The following is a 17736-nucleotide window of genomic DNA, read 5'->3' on the forward strand; positions in this document are numbered from 1 at the left end:
CAACACCAGATTAAAGTCCAACAGGTTCATTTGGTAGCAAACGCCAGCATCTCCACTTCAATCAATAGTATCAGGGGAATTAGCAGGGTAAATACATGGGGTTAAAGGGGTAGGACCTGGGTGAGATTGTGGTCAGCAGAGACTTGATGGGCTGAATGGCCACTTTCTGCACTGTAGGGATTCTATGATTCTCTGTCCCTCACATTTTGGCTGTTCTCTCCTGTTTTTAGCCCCAGTGCTCAGTGCTATGGAGAATGTACTCGCTGGTTTCTGTCAGCAACCAGTTCACAAACACCTCAGTTTTAAAATTTTCACCTTCATGTTCAAATCCATCCATGGTCTCATCCCTCCGTCTCTGTAAGCTCCTCCAACCCTACAACCCCCTGAGAACCCAGTGCCCCTTGAAACTGGGCCAGTTGCCTAATTCCTACTTTATGGATCTTGAAGCATAGCGCAAGCTTTGAAATTTCCTCTTTAAAAATCTTCAAAGCTCCATCTCTCTCCTCCTTTGAGAACCAGCCACAATCAACATGAATGGTGGAACAGACTCGAGGGGCTGAATGGCCTTCTTCTGATTCTAGTTTCCATGTTTCTAAAGCTGCTGCTTGGTTATCTGTTCTATATGTCAGCCAATGGCTTGGTGTCAATTGCTCTCTGATTTTGCTCCTGTGAAAAGCCTACATTAAAGATGTTATATGGTTGCAAGTTGTTGGACGGACTTGCTCGTGCTTCATTCATTTTCCATTTAATTCCCCTTCTCCATTCCACTGATTTGGGAACATGCTAAACATGGCCAATATAGAGAGAGAAACCATGCTAAGCCAATCACTGGTTCAGAAGTTCTGCCACATCATTGGGGTCAGGATGTATTGTTTGATGGTACCTAATTGGACACATATCTTGCCTCACGTTAGGATGTTTAAGAAAGCTGTACACCACCTTGTGGAACAGATCGATTCTGGAGGTGAACTGATCCCAGCCACCAGTGCTTATGACGCGGAGAAATTCAAGCCCCTACGCCTGGTCTACAGGAGGACAAATGGCCCCTTCTGGAGAAATCCAACGTATCATCCCACTGAATTTGAACTAAACCATGTGCTGGTTGACAAAGACACCTTGGTGCCAGGTGAGTTGCCCAGCGCTGGAGCATGGCGGCTCCTTCTGAGCTGTGCCCAGCATACCATCTAATTCTTTGTTTTACTTTGTTATATGCTAATCTATGGAATTTGTTACCCCACAGTGCAGTGGATGCTGGGACAGTGAGTAAACTTAAGGAGGAGTTAGACAGATTTCTAATTGGTAATGGGTTGAAGCATTATGGGGAGAAGGCAGGAAAATGGGGATGAGGAGCATACCAGCCATGATTGAATGGCGGAGCAGACTCGATGGGCCAAATGACCTAATTCTGTGTTAGAATGTAACTGGCGACTTTGATTGGATGCAATGTGACCAATGGGATCAAGATATAAGGGTCAGCTGACCCATAAAACATAGAACCAATCACAAAGTGATGTAATAGTCAGTTGACCAGCTGATTCCCTATAAATAAGGAACTATATAGAATAGTGAGAGTTTGGAGCTGCCCAGGGCAAGGCCCCAAGTTTGGAGTAATGATTTTCTTTATTGAACCCTTCCTTTGATTTATAAGTTGGAATAAATTTTGTCATATTTTCATTAGTTGCATTTTGAACAGTTCCTTCTGAAGAAACATTCTGCTCCTATATCTTATGAACTTATGAACTATAACTGTATTCTAACTCTTTTAAACTCTCCAACACTGCGCCCTAGCTATCACTGTAACACTACTTTCTGCACCCTCTCCTTTCCTTCTCTATGAATGGCTTGCTTTGCCTGTACAGCGTGCAAGAAGCAATATTTTTCACTGTATACCAATATATGTGACAGTAATAAATCAAATTAAATTCCTGTTGACACAAGAGTCCATTGCCCAATGTTCTGAGTGTTGGCAACATTGCAGGAGGTAGAAGGTTGAATGGACTTTGTCTGTTCTCCTGAGCCCTTCACCTCCTCTGAACATAGTGATACAGTGGTTAGCTCTGCTTCTCCACAGTGCCAGGGACCCAGATTCGATTCCCACCTTGGGTCACTGTCTGTGAGGAGTCTGCATGTTCTCCCCATGTCCACATGGGTTTCCTCCGGGTGTTCTAGTTTCCTCCCACACTCCAAAAGATGTGCAGGTTAGGTGCATTGGCCATGCTAAGTACTCCCTCAGTGTACCCAAACAGGTGCTGGAGTGTGGAGACTAGGGGATTTTCACAGATCCTTCATTGCACTATTAAGCCTACTTGTGTCTAATAAACTTTAAAAACATTGTTACCTCTTTTCCTGGACATGCTGACCTTTGTTGCTTTACTCTTTGACCAGCAGTCTCCGGTAGTGCCCCCAATAAGGTCAGATAGTGAGTCAAACTTTTGTGGATTCAGGTCCCCACTCCAGTACTCAATTCATGTTGACACTTTATTTGATTTGATTTATTTTTGTCACATATATTAGTATACAGTGAAAAGTATTGTTTCTTGTGCACTGGTCAGACAAAACATATCGTTCATGGAATACATTGGTAGAAGGAAAGGAGAGGGTGCAGAACATGGTGTTTCTCGTCATAGTTAGGATGTAGAGAAAGATCAAATTAATGCGAGGTAGGTCTATTCAAAAGTTGATGACAGCAGGGAAGAAGCTGTTCTTGGTACGTGACCGCATCTTTTTCCCAACGGAAGAAGGTGGAAGAGAGAATGTCCAGGGTGTGCGGAGTCCTTGATTATGCTGACTGCATTGCCGAGGCAGCGGGAAGTGTAGACAAAGTGAATGGATGGGAGGCTGGTTTGCATGAAGGATTGGGTTACATCGATGACTTTAATGCAGCACTGAGGGGGTGCTATAGAGTAGGAGGTGTCCACATGGTAAAATTAAACTCCATCTGTCCTCTCAAGTTCCTGTGGTACTATTTTGGAAGAAAGATGGGAGATTTCCCAAGTATGATGGCTAATATTTACCCCTTAACCAACTTCAGTGAGAAACAGATGATGTGGTCATTATTGCTTTACTGTTGGCGAGAGTTTAGAACAGTGACTACATGTCACAAGTACTTCATTGTATGTAGAATGCTTTGGCACTTTCTGAGGGTGTGGAATGTGCTGTATAAATGCCCTTTTTTTTATATTAAACAATACAGTTGCGCCTGATCTTCGCATATCTGATATCCATATCTGTGTCATTGGAATAATATAAAGGGTTAACTCTAACAACAGTGAGCTAATGACCATGTGCTTAAGGCACTGTGTCAAAATGATGGCCAGAATTCTCCAGCCATTCACGCCACAGGATCCTCAGGTCTCGCCGGCAGCAGACCCTTGCCCATTGACAGCAGCGGGACTGGAGAATCCCGCCTCTAACAAATAACATGCCACCTCCTGCTGGCAGGAAACATGCAGCTGGGAGGCTGGAGAATTCCAGCTGATCTCACTCAGAGAGATGAGTAGAATTTAAGAGAGGATCAGGACAGTTTTGGTTTGAGGATATACTGGCACTGGAGGGGGTGCAGAGAAGAGTCACTAGGTTGATTTCGGAGTTGAGAGGGTTGTATTATGAAGAGAGACTGAGCAGACTGGGATATATTCATTGGAATTCAGAAGAATGAGGGGAGATCTTATAGAAACATATAAGATTATGAAGGGAATAAATAAGATAGAAATGGGGTGGGGGTATGTTTTCACTGGTGGGTGAAACTTGAACTCGGGGGCATAGCCTCAAAATAGGGGGGGAGCAGATTTAGGACTGAGATGAGGAGGAACTTCTTCACACAAATGTTGTGAATCTGTGGAATTCTCTGCCTAGTGAAGCAGTTGAGGCTACCTCATTGAATGTTTTCAAGGCAAGGACAGATACATTTTTGAACAGTAAAGGAATTAAGGGTTATGGTGAGCGGGCGGATAAGTGGAGCTGAGTTCATGAAAAGATCAGCCGTGATCTTATTGAATGCTGGAGCAGGCTCAAGGGGTCAGATGTCCCACTCCTGCTCCTAGTTCTTATGTACCTGGAATACTGTGAATAGTTTTGGTCTGCCTACCTAAGGAAAGATGTACTAGCATTGGAGGCAGTCCAGAGAAGTTTCACTGGGTTGATTCCAATTATGGAGGGATTTTCTTTTGAGGAGAGACTGAGTAGTTTGGGCCTGCACTCATTGGAGTTTAGAGGAATGAGAGGTGACCTTATTGAGACATATCAGATTCTCAGAGGGCTTGACAGAGGAGATTCTGAAAGGTTGTTTTCCCTTGTTGGAGAGTCTCAGGTCAGAGAGCATAATCTCAAGAGTAAGGGGTCATCCATTTAAAATAACGATGAGCAGAAATTTCTTCTGTCAGAAGGTAATTTAATTTGTAGAATTCTTTACCGCAGAGGGCCATGGAGGCTGAGTCATTAAAAGTGTTCAAGGCTGAGATAGACAGATTTTTAACCAGTAAAGGAATCAAAGGTTATGGGGATAAGGTGGGAAAGTGGAGCTGAGGATTAACACATCAGATCAGTTATGATCTCATTGAATTGCAGAATAGACTCGATGGGCCGAATGGCCTACACTTGCTCCTACATCTTCTACTCTTATGGCCTGGTGCTGAGAACAAGAACTGCACTTTGATCACCCTCATTACTGAGGCCAGTGATTTCAGCTCTGTCCATGATCGAACTGGAGCCTCCCCAGCCCTGCATGGCTGAGTTCCCATTAAGACAATGTATTTGCCTATCAAATGTTGCTCCCACTATATGAGACAATGCTTAGTCATCCAGGACTTCCATTAATGATAAGGATCTAGAGGAATGCAAAGTCTAAAGCAGTTTGTTATGTATCCATAAGCCTAATAATTCTCCCTTATAGTAACCCCTGCCACAATGCTCTCCTCTAAATTCCATTATTAAGGCACATAAGATTCTCAGGGGCTGCATAGTGGCACAATGGTTAGCACTGCTGCCTCACAGTGCCAGGGATCCAGATTCGATTCCCAACTTGGGTTTGTGTGGAGTTTGCACATTCTCCCCATGTCTCCGTGAGTTTCCTCCAGGGGCTCCGTCTTCCTCCCACAGTCCAAAGGTGTGGGGGTTAGGTGAATTGGCCATGCTAAAGTGCCTCTTAGTGTCAGGAGGACTAGCTAGGGTAAATACATGGGGTTATGGGAATAGGATCTGGGTGGGATTGTGGTTGGTGCTGACTCAATGGCAGAATGGCTTCCTTCTGCAGTGTAGGATTCTATGATTCACAGGGTAGATGCTGAGGTTGTATCCCCTTCTGGAGGGCATAATCTCAGAGTGAAAGTGTTACTTCTTAAGACAGAGATGAGGAGGAACTTCTTTTCTCAGAGGGTAGTGACTCTGTGGAAATCTTTACTCTGGAGGCTGGGTTGTTCAAGGCTGAGATAGACAGACTTTTAACAGTGCGGAAATCAAGGGCTATGGCAATCAGGTGGGAAAGTGTAGTTGAGGGTTATCATTCATGATCTCATTGAATGGTGGAGCAAACTAGATGGGCTGAATGGCTTGCATCTGCTCCTATGTCTTATGGTCTATAGGACCTCTGTCCCAATGTTTTGCAGTCTTGTATGTAATTAGCCAAGCTCATAAAGGTACTTTTAAAGAAAGATCTTTGCCTCCAGCAAGAATGTAGTTTATTGGAGGGTTAAAAATAGCAGAGGCTTATTTGCAGACTAGTGTTCACTACATAGCTGCTTCGTCTTTCTGGCAGTTTCCCCACACTAAAGACCTAAAGACTGAAGATGTGCAGGTTCCACTTCCACTTGTTCTGGCACAAGAGGTTATGCAAAGCTTTTAAAATGGTTACTGAGTTTGGAAAAATCTTCCATAGTATTCCAACAATCCTAGAAAGAAACACAACTGGTTCCTATTCTGAGGTTCAGTTGCCTCTGTCATAGCCTTGTCCTTGGAAGGAGATTTGTAAAGACCCGTGGTATCGATCACATGTCCCAAATAATCAACAAAGGACAGGAAGAACTGAGACTTGCCCTTGTGGACTCTCAGTCCATAGTCTTCCAATCTCGAAAATCCAAGTTTCGAAGGTGTTCCTCTTCATCTCTTCCAGTGGCTCGGATATCATCCAGACAACACTGGACTCCGTTCAGTCTGCTCAGATTCTGATCCATTGCTCTTTGAAACAATGCAGAAGCAGATGTGACACCAAATCACAATCTTTCATACCGGAACTAGCCTTTGTGTGTCACAGTTGTCAGAAGTTCCTGTGACTTCTTGTCTATGTTTGTAAGGATGTCAGTCTCAGGTTACTTTTGCTAAAGTGTTGGCCTCCTGTCAATCCAACAACCACATCACCGATGTGGAGTAATGCGTCCTACCTATGATGTGGGATTTAGGGTGATTTTTGACATTCCAGCTAATCCTTACAGACCCATCCTTCATCATGGTGTGGCCTATTCTCTAAAGCCGACAGGTTCAATACTCTTTTCTTCATAAGTCGTTCCAAGACAGCCTCCACTTTCTGTCAGGTAGCATAGGGTACTGATCTTGCCTTCAAGCATTTTGCTTGGCTTCCTTCTTCCATCTTTGTCTTTCATACTCCCCAGTTCTCCATCAAACACAACAAAAGATACAATATGTACCTTTCGAATTCGTGTGAACCCTGACACACCATTGGTCTTCAGGTTGACTTTGGCCCAGTTCAGTTGAATCTTCTGTAATCATGTTTGACATATCAATGCTGGAAAGCTCCCTTTTATCACATGTAGAGACAAATCTGTGTTTAACATGTTAAGTTGCACCGTTTCTTCAATGTGGCCCTTCAGCGAATTCTCTTCACCCTGGGTGTCATCTTTAAAAGCCTCCCTGATTGTAAGCTGAGTAAACTTCCCCACCGGCCCACCACAGCAGTCCCCTCCCCACTCCGATCGGAGTCAGCCCCCTCTACCATCGATCATTGGCCGCTTCTCCCTCCCCTCCACTCATCGGCTTCTTCCCCCACCCCACCCACTGCCTCAACAGATCATCACCACCCCCCCCACCCCATCCAAGCCAGCACCTCAATCCCCACAGTGGCTATCATCAGCGTGCCCAGCTCCACCGGTCACTCCTGGCCACACCACCATGGATAAATCAATCCCCTGCTATCCCAGGAGGCTCCCACTCGGGTCGGCCCCTTGGCACAGGTTTGTGCTGACGTGGGCATATTCCCCTCCTCCAGGGGCTATAGTTACGTTTGCACTCCCACAACAGGTTCATGTCTGTGTGAACATGTTGTAAACAGCGCTGATGTGATGACACATCGCTGTGATGTCAATATCTGACAGGGAGGTACAATATCTGGCAAGGGGTGGGTTATTATTTAAATACACTCAGATCAACAATGGGCGTGAACCTGATGATGTTGCCAGTGAAGGGCGGGGAAGATCCAAAATTGCGTTCTCACCGGCAAGAACTGTGACTTCTGGATCCTGAACCCCGCCGATATTCACACGACGGCAAACGTAGGCCCAAGATCGCCCCCCCCCCCCCGCCCCCAATATCGCTGACACCAGCAAGACTGCTGCCTCAGCGCCAACTTCCATCCTTGCGGGTTGTCCATCCAGCAGCAGAGTGACCCAACATCTATCCACAGCACCAACAATGGCTAGCACATTGATAGAATCCTACAGTGCAGAAGGAGGCCATTCGGCCCATCGAGTCTGCACCGACTGCAACACCATCTGGACCCCATCCCTGTAACCCCTAGCCAGCCCCCGTGACACTAAGGGGCAATTTACCATAGCAAATCAACCGGACCTGCTAGACTGCGGGAGGAAACCCACGCAGACACGGGGAGAGTGTGCAAACTCCACACAGACAGTGATCCAAGCTGAGAGTCGAACGCGAGTCCCTGGCCCTGTGGGGCAGCAGTGCTAACCACTGTGTCACTGTGCTGCCCCTATTGAGTGACAATCCATCCTCAGACTGAGAGTTGCTCTGTTTCTCTCGACCATTTTGTGCAGCATGAACACTTTGGGCAGAACTCTCAGGCCACGCTGGTCTACAAACCAGAAATTTACGCCCAACCATCCACGGAGTTTCACATTCTCTGCAATCTGTCTGCTAAAATTCCAGTGGCGGGCGGGATGAGAGAATTCCAGCCACCTTCTTCTGTTAACATGGTATTTTGGTTTTTTTTAAATCATTTTCACCCAGAGCTTGCTTTTCTTCCATCAGGCTCTGTGTCCTTTTCTTCCACAGCCTCTTCATGCCATGTCCTTACACTAGCTTTCCACGGCTGAATGCCCTGGTTTCTCACATTGGTGGCATGTATGAGTTTCAAAACTTTCAGATCTCGATTCAGCTGACATCTTGTGTAGTGGAGTACAGACACTCAGTGGCGGTGTTCCTTCGCAGCCAGCTCCATCGAAACAGCAAGGCTGATTAGAATTGCTGGGGAGAACTTTAAAAATTCTGTCCTAAAGTACATTTGTGCTATAAATCATCCACCCCATTGAGCAATGAGGCTGGCATGGTGGCATAGCGGTTAGCACTGCTGTCTCACAGCCCCAAGGACCCAGGTTCAGTTCCGGCCGTGGGTCATCGTCTGTGTGGAGTTTGCATGTTCCCCCCGTGTCTGCATGGGTTTCCTCTGGAAGCTCCAGTTTCCTCCCATACTCCAAAGATGTGCGAGTTTGGTTGATTGGCCATGCTAAATTGCTGCTGACTAGCTAGGGTAGATACATGGGATTTTCCTACTCCATACACCTACTCCCACCACCACTCCTCCCCCCCCCCTCCCCACCTTTGATCTGGTTTGGAATTTGAAAAGATTTTGCAAAGCCAGATTGCTTGTTTTTTCTCATCCTTGCTCTTATTCCCTTCCACTCCTCTGCGCTGCTTTGCATTGTGGTGTCATCACTGGTGGCAAGTGGTCAATATCACCTCCAGTGGCAGGGGCACAGAGATTTAGCCTGGGCTGTCACTGCTGTTACAGAATGGAATAGGTTGAAAGACCCAACAATATCTATGGAAAGCAGATGTTCAACCCATGTTACATTTTAATTTGTATTTCATTGAATTTCACGCAGTTTACCAGAAGGAGATGTCCTTCAAGTTTCTGGAGACAGTGGACGGGTTAATCTCAGGCAACGCAAAGGTGAATTTTGATCCAATGAAAGCAAAAGCTGAATATTCGAGAGCCAATTGCAACACCATGCAACTGCAAGGAACAAAACAACTTCACGTCAAAGTAGCGGAGCTCATTGAAATTCTGAAAAAACGGTAAAGAACAATCCTGAGTGTGACGGGGCAGTCAGAATATTTTATTTGTTGTCATTGTTAAATTCCTCTAATGTAGCCAGACAAAGTATCGAAGTGGCTTCAAGTTGAGTTATTGACTGCAGGACCCTGATCCAATCTTTAAAATCCAGCAGAGTACCGAATTCAGAGACACACAAGCAGTTATAGTTTCAAATTTGATTAAGAACATAAGAACATAGGAACATAAGAAATAGGAGCAGGAGTAGGCCGACTAGCCCTTCGAGCCTGCCCCGCCATTCAATAAGATCATGGCTGATCTGTCTTGGCTCAGTTCCACATTCCCGCCCTCTCCCCATAACCCTTAATCCCCTCTCTTATCAAAAACCCATCAACCCGCATCTTAAAAATATTTAGTGAGGCAGCCTCCACCACTTCAACGGGCAGAGAATTCCAGAGATTCACCACCCTTTGAGTGAAGAAGTTCCTCCTCAACTCCGTTCTAAACCGCCCCCCCTTTATCTTGAGGCTGTGCCCCCTAGTCCTACTAGAAGTGGCCCAGTGGTTAGCACTGTTGCCTCACAGCTCCAGGGACCCAGGTTCAATTCCTGGCTTAGGTCATTGTCTGTGCGGAGTCTGCACGTTCTCCCCATGTCTGTGTGGGTTTCCTCCGGGTGCTCCGGCTTCCTCCCACAGTCTGAAAGACATAATGGTTAGGTTCATTGGTTATGCTCAATTCTTCTGTGTACACAAACAGGCACCGGAATGTGGAGATTAGGGGATTTTCACAGTAACTTCATTGCAGTGTTAATGTAAGCCTACATGAATAAACTAATGAATAAACTGAAATAATGTTTTATTTGTTGTTGCAATTAAAACTACCATTCCCCTTAAATAGCCAGACAAAGTCACGGCACGGATTCAAGACAATTTATTGACTACAAGATGCGGACCCAATCTTTAAGATCAGTCAGAGTACGGAATTCAGAAATACACAAACAGTTATAGTTTCAAGTTTGATTACAAATAATTTGCATATATCAATCAAAGAATGGGAGTTATCTCTCTCTGCTCAAAGTTATTGATTAAGGTTACATCATTCAGATATTAAAACCAATCATAACAACCTCATAACTTGCTTAATTATAATATCCAATCAGCATGAGGTTTAAATACATCAATAGGCCTTTCCAACTGCTTGGCTTAAAGGGTTTTCCAAACTAAGACATGAACAATCCCACACTGTAGCATCTTTCTCCCTTTCTTATCTGAAGTTCAGATGTCTGGAACTAGCTGCTTACTATCCTGATCGACATGTCTCTGCAGTTAAACACTGTGTAGGTTTTCATCTCTTTTAACTCTTCCCCTGGACACAGCTATTAATGAGTCCATAAAATATAGGAGTAGAATTAGGCCATTCAGCCCATCAAGTCTGGTTTGCCATTCAATCATGGCTGCTAAGTTTCTCAACCCCATTCTCCCGCCTTTTCCCCAAAACCTTTGATCCCCTTACCAATAAAGAACTTATCTATCTCTGCCTTAAACACCCTCAATGATCTGGCCTCTCCAGCTTTCTGTGGCAATGAATTCCATAGATTCACCACCCTCTGGCTGAAGAGAGTCCTCCTCAGGAAGGCTGTGCCCTTGAATCCTAGTCTCTCCTAGTAATGGAAACATCTTCCCCACATCCACTCTATCCAGGCCTTTCAGTAATCTGTAAGTTTCACTGAGATCTTCCCTCATCCTTCTCAACACATCAAATACAGACCACAAACGCTCCTTGCACACCAAGCGTTACATTCCTAGAATCATTCTTTTGAACCTCTATGATTCCATGAATACTGAAATTTTGAGAGTAGTGCAGTATAGGCCATTCAGGCCTATACCTGTACCGGCCCTTTGAAGAAGCAATCAATTTACTTCCATTCCTTCCGCCTTTTCCCTGCAACTGTTTCCTCTCTGGGAGGCCAGTGATCAGGATGGGAAGGTCAGTGGTTGGGAGGCTGGCGATGGAGGGGGAGACGCAGCACGCAAAGGCCGATCTCCCTGCTATGCTGCCGGCCTCTTGGGCAGGCTGAGGCCCTGCCTCCTACCTCCCAGCATGACTCCCTCTGAGGGAGTCACAGAGCGTTGGAGATTCACTCTGGTAAAGTACACCCAAAATACAGCTGGGAATTTCTCCCGTTTTCCCACCCATTGGGCATTTAATTTTGTCTGGGAGAATGCAGGCCATTAACGGATGTGTAGAGTATAGGGCTAACGGTAGGACTCTGAATAGTGTGGATGAACAGAGGGATCTGGGTGTATGTGTACATAGATCCCTGAAAGTTGGGAATCAAGTAGATAGGGTTGTTAGGAAGGCATACGGTGTCTTGGCGTTTATTGGTAGGGGGATTGAATTTAGGAGTCGCAGCGTCATGTTGCAACTGTAGACAACTCTGGTGCGGCCGCACTTGGAGTATTGTGTGCAGTTCTGGTCCCCACATTATAGGAAGGATGTGGAGGCTTTGGAGAAGGTGCAGAGGAGGTTTACCAGGATGTTGCCTGATATGGAGGGGAGGTCCTATGAGGAGAGACTGAAGGATTTGAGGTTGTTTTCGTTAGAAAGAAGGCAGCTACGAGGGGACTTTATTGAAACATATAAGATGATTAGAGGTTTAGATAGGGTGGACAGTGATAGCCTTTTTCCTCGGATGGAGAAAGCTAGCACGAGGGGGCATAGCCTTAAATTAAGGGGGGGTAGTTATAGGACGGATGTCAGGGGTAGGTTCTTTACCCAGAGGGTGGTGAGGGATTGGAATGCCCTGCCTGCTGCAGTTGTAAATGCGCCTAGTTTGGGGGTGTTTAAGAGATCCATGGATAGGTTTATGGATGGAAAGAGTTTGGTTTAAGTTAGAGGGTCATTGTTTTTTAACTGGTCGGCGCAACATCGTGGGCCGAAGGGCCTGTTCTGCGCTGTAATGTTCTATGTTCTATTATGTTGGCTTGATAAATACTTCATTGTTGGAGCCACAACAAGTCACCTCTCAGTCGCGACAGCGGGCAGAGAATAAAGTCCTGTTAATTAGCCTATTGACTCCAGTGAGCAGAATTGAGTGGAAATTTTCAGTCAGCCATTACGGCTCTTCATTAGTTCAGTAACTCAGCCAATGAATGGAGGCGATTTCATGATGGCAATCCAATGTCCCATCTAATTTTTAATCTTCCTAGGCTGTGATTGCAAGATGGCCACAGTTGTGTCTACCCATCATTCCCTGTGAACCAGAGTCAATCTGCAGCTGCGACCATTTTTTAATTTAATTTGATTTGCCCTATTATTGTCACATTAATAATATACAGTGAAAAATATTGTTTCTTGTGCACTAAACAGACAAAGAATACCATACATAGAGAAGGAAGGAGAGAGAACAGAATGTAGAGTCACAGTCATAGCTAGGTTGTAAAGAAAGATCAATTTAATGCGACATAGCCCATTCAAAAGTCTGACAGCATCCGGGAAGAAGCCGCTCTTGAATCAATTGGTATGTGACCTCAGACTTTTGTTTCTTTTTCCCGACAGAAGAAGGTGGAAGAGAGAATGTCCAGGGTGCGTGGCTCGTTAATTATGCTGGCTGTTTTTCCAAGGCAGCAGGAAGTGTAGACAGAGTCAATGGGTGGGAGGCTGGTTTGAGTGATGGATTGGGCTTCGTTCACGACTCTTTGTAGTTTCTTGAAGTCTTGGGCAGAGCAGGAGCCATATCAAACTGTGCTGCATCTGTAAAAATTGGTGAGAGTTGTAGCGGACATGCCAAATTTCCTTAGCCTCCTGAGAAAGTAGAGGCATTGGTGGACTTTCTTAACTATAGTGTTGGCATGGAGGGACCAGAACAGATTGTTGGTGATCTGGGCACCTAAAAACCTGAAGTTCTCGACCATTTCTATTTCATCCCCATTGATGTAGACAGGGGCATGTTCTCCACTATGCTTCCTGAAGTCGATGACCATCTCCTTTGTTTTGTTGACATTGAGGGAGAGATTATTGTTGTCGTTCACCAGATTCTCCATCTCATTCCTGTACTCTGTCTCATCATTGTCTGAGGTCCAACCCTCTACAGTGGTGTTGTCAGCAAACTTGAAAATTGATTTGGAGGGGAATTTGGCCACACAGTCATAGGTGTATAAGGAGTATAGTAAGGGGCTGAGGACACAGCAGTGTGGGGCATCTATGTTGAGGATGATCGTGGAGGAGGTGTTGTTGTCTATCCTTACTGATTGTGGTCTGTGGGTTAGGAAGTTCAGGATCCAGTCACAGGGAGGAGCTGAACTACAGGCCACGGAGTTTGGAAATGAGTTTCATAGGGATAACAGTGTTGAAGGCTGAGCTGTAGTTGGTAAATAGGTGTCTTTGTCATCTAGGTGTTCTCGGGTTGAACGCAGGGCCAGGGAGATAGTATCTGCTCTGGACCAATAGGCAAACTGTAGTAGATTCAGGCAATCTGGATGGCCGGAATTGGTTCGTGCCATAACTAACCTTTCGAAGTACTTCATAATGATGGGTGTCAGAGCCACCAGACGATAATCTCTTTACAAAGTCTTCGGAGGGTGCCTCCAACCTTCATATATTGATCTCGGTGGCACACACCTCTGACAGCAGGGCTGCCAATGTGTCAGTGATGGAGGGTACTGTGGTGGCCCTCTAACCTCTGCAGATGCCCACCATCCTTGATTGGACAGGGGTTGTAGATGCAGCCATTTAATTGGCCTCCTCCTTAAAAATCCCTCTCTGGGTCCAGGCTCCAGAATGGTACGGTTACTGACCTGCATTCCCTCTTACGCAGGGGCACAGGATCCACAAGGGAAAATTCCTGCTGCCCTGGTATCATCTGGTGACATTAGTTAGTGGTGCCTCCTGACCTGGGAGCAGTCAGCTCGGTTTGCGCGCTGGGATTTTTTTACTGGGAATTACAGATTGGATGTTCTGAAATCCCACTCATTTACACTTCTCTTCCTCCTCCAGAACAATTGGGCGTTGTTGGGAGCAGATTAAAAATAGTTACACAGGAGATCTCTGCATAGTCACCGAAACATTAGCGTCTGTAGAACCCATCACACTGACGAAAGTTAACAAAGGAACATCAAAATTGTTCGCCTCGTTACCCTACGTCTCCAAGGTAGGAGGGGACTACAAGTCTTGATGACCAATGTCACCGAGCCAGTTATCCTTTCCGGGACTGCTGTGGTCTCCCTGCATCCTAGATTGTTATCTGTAATGGTCAATGGTTTGATTGTTCTGTGTTTGATTATGTGAGTCCAGCAACCGATCTGTGCTCACTATGCTTGATTGGTTAAGCCTGGGGGATGATTCTGAGCCAGGGTAAGCAGGGAAGTTGCTCAAAGTTGAGTTTAAGCATGAGTGCAGACATTTTGTGATTGCAGAGCTGTGCTAATTTAAAAATAAAATCCTCTGCACACTTAGAGACTGCTGCCAGCTGGGCATTGCTCTGTGATATATAATATATCCAAATAACTGGCAGAACACAACAGGGGCAATACACCCAAAAAAATTCTAAGTGTCGAATTTGGGTAAAAACTAATGTAAATCATATTTTTTTTTATTGCTGCAGTGTAAATCAGTCCAAAAATCAGAAGATGGGGCTTATTCCCACTGGAGAAGCCGGCAGCATAGTGCTGAGTGGGCCATTGCGCATGTGCCGATCTATCAGCGCTGAGATCAGCACATGTGCCATGGCTCTTCCGGCCTCCTGATTGCTGGCCAGCTCGATTTCTGGTCAGCCCCACAACCCCTACATTGTCGGCCCTCAGACCACCTCACGGCCCAATTGCTGCCCCCCCCCCCCCCGGAAATGTCTGGGACAGCTTCAAACCACCACCAACCCGCCTCACCACCGTCTCCCATCCCTGGCCCACCTTAACCTTCCCCCTTCCCAACCTTCCGGTCCCAATCCAACCCTGACACCCCGCTGATGCCCAGCCCTGATTGCTGGCCTCCCTCCCTCTCCGTGCGATCCCTGTGCAGAGTGGCAGCAGTTGATTGGGCATGCAAAATTGCCCCTTAGTGTCAGGGGGTTAGAAGGGTAAATATATGGGGTTATGGGGATAGGGCCTAGATTGGTTGTCGTCAGTATAGGCTGGATGGGCCGAATAGTCTCCTTCTGCACTGTAGAGATTCTACGATTCTATAAGATAATCGCAGGAAATAGGGAATTCAATCAGAAGAAACTCTTTTTCTGGAAGAATAGTAAGAAATATGAAACTCTGTCATAGGGAGTGGTTGAAGCAATCCGTATAGATGGATTAAGGGAAACTAGACAAGTATTTAAGGCTGAAGGGATTAGATGGTTACAATGATAGATTTAGTTGCGGAGTAATAGAAAGGGGCTCGAATGGAGGATAAGCAGCAACATTGACTTGTTGGGCTGAATGGCCTGTTTCTGTGGCCTAAACCCCATGATATCCTAGATAAAAATTGTCGCCAAGTAACATCAGGAGGTATGAGGGGAAATGACCTAATGTTCAGTCAAAACTGGTTTCATGGTGTCTCTTAAAGGAGTGGAGAGAGTGGGGAGTTTAGGGAGAGAATTCCAGAACTTAGTTCCGGATCATTGAAAACAGGTCTCTACTGTGGAGCAGTTAAACTCACAGACGTGAGAGAGGCCAGAATTGGAGAGGAGCAGAGACTTCGGAGCGTTGTACGGTTGGTGGAAATTACAGACGCAGGGTGGGGTGAGCCCATGGATGGATTTGAAAACAATACGGACACCACCCATCACCCCTGAAGCCATGATAATTGTCCTGGGAGGGGCAGTAAACGAGAATAAAAGCAGGTAGAAGATCCAAAACATTCCGCTCTGGACCATTTCGACAATCAAAACAAATACAGGAGACTACTTAGGCTCTGATCAATATTATGACAGTACGGGAGAGGAATCTAGGGCAAGAAGTCCTGGGGAAAACTACTCGAGAGAGTTCACAGCAGTTAGAAATTCAACTTAAGCCGCTGCTTTGCTTCTTCTGAGGAATGTAAATTTCTACAGCTTTACGTCTCACACCAATTTCATTTCGAATCTGTATCTCTCTTTCAGGCAAGTGCAGAGTGCAGACTTTTGACAGAGAGAACATTGGATATTCCTAAAGGAACAGTCCTTGCCTACAAGGTGTGGGACCTGACTATCTCAGGAGGTGACACACTCTGTAAGTGATTGTGCAGTTGAGTGTTGGACCCTGACAGTTCCCAGGCCAGACACAGTGGTACAGTGGTTAGCGCTGCTGCCTCATAGCAGCAGGGACCCAGGAGTTTGCACATTCTCTTCGTGTTTGCGTGGGTTTCTTCCAGGTGCTCCGGTTTATAAGAACATAAGAACTAGGAGCAGGAGGTGGCCATCTGGTTCCTTAAGCCTGCTTTGCCATTCAATAAGGTCATGGTTGATCTTTTTGTGGACTCAGCTCCACTTACCCGCCCACTCACCATAACCCTTAATTCCTTTACTGTTGAAAAATGTATCTATCCTTGCCTTAAAAACATTCAATGAGGTAGCCTCAATTGCTTCACTGGGCAGGGAATTGCACAGATTCACAATCCTTTGTGTGAAGAAGTTCCTCCTCAACTCAGTCTTAAACCTGCTTCCCCTTATTTTGAGGCTATGCCTCCTAGTTCTAATTTCACCCGCCAGTGGAACCAACTTCCCTGTTTCTATCTTAGCTATTTCCTTCATAATTTTATATGTTACTATAAGATCTCCCCTCATTCTTCTGAATTCCAATGAGTATAGGCCCAGTCTACTCAGTCTCTCCTCATAAGCCAACCCTCTCAACTCTGGAATTAACCTAGTGAATCTCCTCTGCACCCCGTCCAGGGCCTTTCTCAAGTAAGGAGACCAACACTGTACACAGTACTCCAGGTGTGGCCTCACCAGCACCTCAAACAGCCGCAACATAACCTCGCTGTTTTTAAACTCCATCCCTCTAGCAATGAAGGACAAAATTCCATTTGCTGCCTTAATTACCTGCAAACCAACTCCTTGAGATTCCTACGCAAGGACACCCAGGCCCCTCTGCACAGCAGCATGCTACAATTTTTTACCATTTAAATAATAGTCCATTTTGCTGTTATTCCTACCAAAATGGATGACCTCACATTTACCAACATTGTACTCCATCTGCCAGACCCTCGCCCACTCACTGAGATTATGTATATCCCTTTGCAGACTTTCAGCATCCTCAGCACATTTTGGTCTTCCACCCATCTTAGTGTCATCTGCGAATTTTGACACACTACACTTGGTCCCCAACTCTAAATCATCTATGTAAATCGTAAACAATTGTGGTCCCAACACTGATCCCTGAAGCACACCACTAGTCACTGATCGCCAACCAGAAAAACACCAATTTACCCCCGCTCTTTGCTTTCTGTTAGTTAACCAATTCTCTATCCATGCTAATATATTACCCGTAACACTGCACACCTTTAACTTATGTAGCAGTGTTCAGTGCGGCACCTTG

The 17736-nt window shown here is 45.6% G+C and overlaps 1 protein-coding gene across 1 annotated transcript in view; it reads left to right on the forward strand.

Moving 5' to 3' along the window:
* The first annotated feature begins 915 nt into the window (after positions 1–915).
* Positions 916–17736, forward strand: part of LOC145359157 (gasdermin-A-like) — a 31252-nt gene continuing 14431 nt past the window's right edge. The window contains exons 1-4 of the mRNA XM_080213580.1: positions 916–1126; positions 9069–9261; positions 14234–14387; positions 16320–16428. Coding sequence (XP_080069706.1) covers positions 916–1126; positions 9069–9261; positions 14234–14387; positions 16320–16428 — 667 coding nt within the window. The remainder of the gene's footprint in view (positions 1127–9068; positions 9262–14233; positions 14388–16319; positions 16429–17736) is intronic.

Source organism: Carcharhinus amblyrhynchos, chromosome 27 (genome assembly GCF_965287045.1).
Source record: "Carcharhinus amblyrhynchos chromosome 27, sCarAmb.v2.hapA, whole genome shotgun sequence".
Classification (NCBI taxonomy): Eukaryota; Metazoa; Chordata; class Chondrichthyes; order Carcharhiniformes; family Carcharhinidae; genus Carcharhinus; species Carcharhinus amblyrhynchos.